Source organism: Trachymyrmex cornetzi, unplaced genomic scaffold (assembly GCF_001594075.2).
Source record: "Trachymyrmex cornetzi isolate Tcor2-1 unplaced genomic scaffold, Tcor1.1 scaffold1648, whole genome shotgun sequence".
NCBI classification, from domain to species: Eukaryota; Metazoa; Arthropoda; class Insecta; order Hymenoptera; family Formicidae; genus Trachymyrmex; species Trachymyrmex cornetzi.
This window is the reverse complement of record NW_017296254.1, coordinates 17,194-21,781: the sequence shown is the minus strand read 5'-3', so window position 1 is coordinate 21,781 and position 4,588 is coordinate 17,194. Positions and strand designations below refer to the sequence as shown.

The 4,588-nt window shown below is 43.1% G+C and overlaps 1 protein-coding gene across 1 annotated transcript; it reads right to left on the bottom strand.

Moving 5' to 3' along the window:
- Positions 1–398: 398 nt before the first annotated feature.
- Positions 399–3,884, bottom strand: LOC108758998 (uncharacterized). Its single transcript, XM_018504250.1, has one exon. The coding sequence runs from the start codon at positions 3,882–3,884 to the stop codon at positions 399–401; it is 3,486 nt and encodes a 1,161-aa protein (XP_018359752.1).
- Positions 3,885–4,588: the final 704 nt, after the last annotated feature.

Sequence of the window (4,588 nt, the reverse complement as noted above, 5' to 3'; positions counted from 1 at the left end):
ACTTCGAAAGACTGACTCTCGGTGATGATAAAAGAAGAAGAACGGGATCCTTGGTGACGGCGAAAATAAAAACATAAGCGCCGCGTTCCTCTATTTTTTCCGTCGTTAACTCGCTTGCATTGATGTGTGTGTATGTGTCGTCTGCGAGAACCGTCTCTTTTCTTATTCGCGTGTGATGCATCACTTTTCTAGTCTACGCATAACATACTCCCCCCATTGAGAGAGTAATGATCAATCTTGCGTATAAATTACGTATGTATCTTATTATAAATAACGTATATAAATTATTACATATATTACGCATGTACTCGGCCGGTTCGCATGTTACGCTTGTGTTACATTATTATTATAAAATATATCCGTATTTTCGCATAAGCCGTCGCTAACGTGGCGACTGGCTAAGACTCCATTGGTAATGGACAAAGGAGTCTTGTTGCCCTTTTTACTTCGCCAGTCGCTGTCCGGATGGTGGCTACTCGAGCGACCTCATCTTCGCCCTGGTGTAACGCCGTAATTCTGCCCAGGAGCCATTGGGTGCATGGCAGGCCCTTATTTTTTATAAGGACGACTGCTCCAACTTGGATCTTCGGTCCGTTATCAGTCCATTTACTACGTTTCTGGAGCTCATTCAAGTATTCGAGGTTCCAGCGTGACCAAAAGTCTTGTCGAATCTTTGCGATATGTTGCCATGTCGACAGACGATTAGCTGGAACAGATCTCAAATCGCCCTCGGGAAGGGCCGTTAGTGGCTTGCCAATAAGGTAGTGCGCCGGTGTCAGGGCTAATGCATCGTTCGGGTCTGATGAAAGAGCCGTAATTGGTCTAGAATTAAGAATACCCTCGACCTCGACAATAAACGTATTGAGTTCTTCGAAGGTATATAGAGCTTCTCCTATAACACGCTTGAAGTGATGTTTAAAGAGCTTCACGGATGATTCCCACAACCCGCCGAAGTGGGGGGCCACGGGGGGAATAAAATGCCACGAAACGCGATGTTCGCTCGAAAACCTATTTACGGCTTCTTTATGTTGTTCTGAATTAAAAAGCGCGTACATTTCCCTTAACTGATTGTTTGCTCCTACAAAATTAATCCCGTTATCGGAATATACGTGTTTTGGCAATCCTCGTCTTGCCACAAACCTTCGTAATGCTGCAATAAATCCATCGGAGGACAAGTCACTCACGAGCTCGAGATGGATCGCTTTGATTACCATGCATACGAATACGCATACGTATGTCTTAATTTTTGTGCGGCTACGATATTTTTTTTCCTTTATGTAGAACGGGCCGCAAAAGTCAATGCCGGTATTCACGAATGGTATTGCTTCGCGTACGCGAGCCGGAGGAAGATCACCCATTTTGTACTCTACCGTATCGGCATTGTGACGAAAGCAACGAACACACCCGCGCACTATTTTTCGTACCTGATTTCGTCCATCTAATAGCCAGAATCTTTGCCGGAGAATGTATAGCGTAGTTTGAATGCCTGCGTGATGATGCGTTTCGTGTATCTCTCGGATGATGCAGTCCGTTAAACGCTGTCGACTCGGAAGCAATACCGGGTGTTTTTGTGAAAATGCGAGTTGCGAATTGCGAAGACGTCCCCCCACGCGAATCAATCCGACATCGTCAACGAAAGGACTTAAATTAACGAGCCTACCTTTATTCAATAAATCTTTATTTTCTTTAAGTTTTTTGATTTCATCACCGAACGACGTCGCCTGAAGGATCTTCAATATTCGTATTTCGGCTTCGTTAATTTCCATCGCGCTTAACGCTCCGATGTCTTTATTATTAAACCGCCAGCGAAGGCAATAATCGATGATTCGGAGTAGCTTCGAATACGACGAGCAATTTTTAAAAATTTCGAGATCGTTTAAAGTCACGAACAAACAGGTATTTTTTCTTAATTCAGGTATTTCTATCGACTGTGTAATCTGGATAGGCCATTCGTCTTCATCCCGTTTTAACCAGGAGGGCCCCACGGACCAAATTTGATTCTGCAAAAAAGCGTGAGGTAATTGCCCCCTTGATATCGCGTCAGCTGGATTATCTCGTGAACCCACGTGTCGCCATGTATGCGGATTAGTGAATTCTTGAATTTCTGCGACCCTGTTCGATACATACGTCTTGAGTACATGCGGTGACGTTTTTATCCAGTGCAAAGCAATAGTCGAGTCACACCAGAAAACTACCTTATTGATCTTGATAATCAATGAATCACACGTTTCACGAAATAGTCGCGCTAGCAACAACGCACCGCACAGCTCTAATCGCGGTATCGTGGTGGTTTTCAACGGCGCAACTCGCGATTTAGCACATATTAATCTAATGATCGTATTTCCGCCTTCATTCTTTGACCGCACGTATAAGCATGCTCCGTAACCCGCCTCACTGGCGTCACAGAATCCGTGTATTTGTATGTCTCGATAATCCGCTGCATATAATTTACGATCAAAAAAAACGTGATCCATCGATTCTAATTGTCGCGCGAATTGCATCCACTCGGTGTATATACCTTGTGGAACGGACTCGTCCCATTGCAAGTTGCATCGCCACACATCTTGCATCAATCTTTTAGCGTAAAAAACGACTGGCCCCATTAAACCAAGCGGGTCAAATATTTTTGCGATTTCGGATAAAATGTTCCGCTTTGTTACTCGATTCGTTATGTTAACAGGATGGGCTACATAACATATTTTATCTTCGCGTGCATTCCACGTTATTCCTAATGTTTTTAGCGAACGATCCTTATCCGTACCGAAATTCACGTGCAATGAATCGGCCGTTATGCCATCCACGACCCGTTCGTCATTGGACGCCCATTGCCTAATGTTAAATCCGCCTTTAGCTAATAGCGCGGTGATTTCGCCTCTAATAGCCCGAGCTCCGTTGACGGTTTCTGCGCCGGTCAACAAATCATCTACATAAAGGTGTGCCTTTATAATTTCCGCTGCTATAGGGTGATTGTGACGTTCATCATCCGCGAGTTTTTGTATAGTGCGAATTGCAAGGAAAGGTGATAAAGAGACACCGAAAGTAAGCGTGTTAAATTGAAATGTCTCTATTTTCCCGTCTACACGCCAGAGTATCCTTTGAAATCGCTTATCTTTTTCGTGTATTAGTACCTGACAATACATCTTTTGAATGTCCGCCGTCAAAACATAATTGTATGTTCGAAATCGCACTAAATGCGCGAACAATTTTGCCTGGATTGTGGGTCCTACCATTAACACGTCATTTAACGATACGCTGTTACTCGTTTTCGTGGACGCATCGAAAACTATCTTGAGTTTAGTGGTGTTACTCGACTCCTTGAATACCGCGTGATGAGGCATGTAATAGCCATTGTTTTCGTAGTCATCTATCAATGACATGTATTCCAGCCGTATGTATTCTTCGATCACCCGCGTATATTCTATTTTTAATGCTTCGTTCGCGTTAAGCCTGCGCTCTAAGGAGAATAAACGCTTGAGTGCGATCTTACGCGATTCACCTAAACATTCGTCTGTTGTGCGAAAGGGTAAGCGGACAACATAACGCCCGTCACCGGTGCGAGATACATTTTCCAGAAAATGCACCTCACACCGTCTTTCTTCTTCTGACGACGGTTTATCGACAACAATTTCCTCGATTTCCCAGAATTTAGCTACCTGTTCCTCCAAATTTGTCAAGTAACATGTCGCGGAAACTAGAGATATTTGTGATGGTGCGCTTCCGGCGATTACCCATCCCAACCTAGTTTTTTGCAAATGTAAGTCGTGACTCTCGCGCGATAAGTTTTCGTATCGATGTGAATCGGATGGTGAACTTCGAAAGACTGACTCTCGGTGATGATAAAAGAAGAAGAACGGGATCCTTGGTGACGGCGAAAATAAAAACATAAGCGCCGCGTTCCTCTATTTTTTCCGTCGTTAACTGCTTGCATTGATGTGTGTGTATGTGTCGTCTGCGAGAACCGTCTCTTTTCTTATTCGCGTGTGTGATGCATCACTTTTCTAGTCTACGCATAACATTATGAAATTATGCTACAAAAATTTAGTAAAATTTATTGCGTGATTGTAGTGCTCTATAAAATAATATTCTTAATATTTAAAACAGCTAATATTAATTTGTAATAGCTTATTTCAAATAATCCACTATGGTAGAGCAAGGAGTGTTTCGCGGAGCTATCAGAGATGGCGTGTCTTCTTGTAAGAGAAATTCAACGTCTACCTCTATAAAGCCGAGACGATTAGAGACTAATTTCGTAGACTTCTCGGTTCTCGTCACACCATGATCAATCATGGTAACTATTTTTTTAGAGCGATTAGTAATCTCAATTGCTCTAAATTATATATATTTTTGCTAAGCTAAGGAAATCCAAAAACGCCAAACATAATCAGTTTTGCTTGTGAAACAACCTCACTTTGCGCGGACGTAGCTCGTCGGTCACGGGCTGCGGCCATGGTCGCAAAGAGGTTCGGCAAGGAGGAGAGAGATGCAAGGCGGTAATAATGTAATCGATACGGATTTCGTGATAAGATGTGAGTATATTCTGTTATAGAGTACAGAGTGTATATGTGTGTGTGTGTGTGTGTGTGTGTGT

Bases quoted from the DNA above. Each gene is read 5' to 3' on its own strand.
- LOC108758998 (XM_018504250.1), bottom strand. From the start codon at position 3,884: ATGTTTTTATTTTCGCCGTCACCAAGGATCCCGTTCTTCTTCTTTTAT.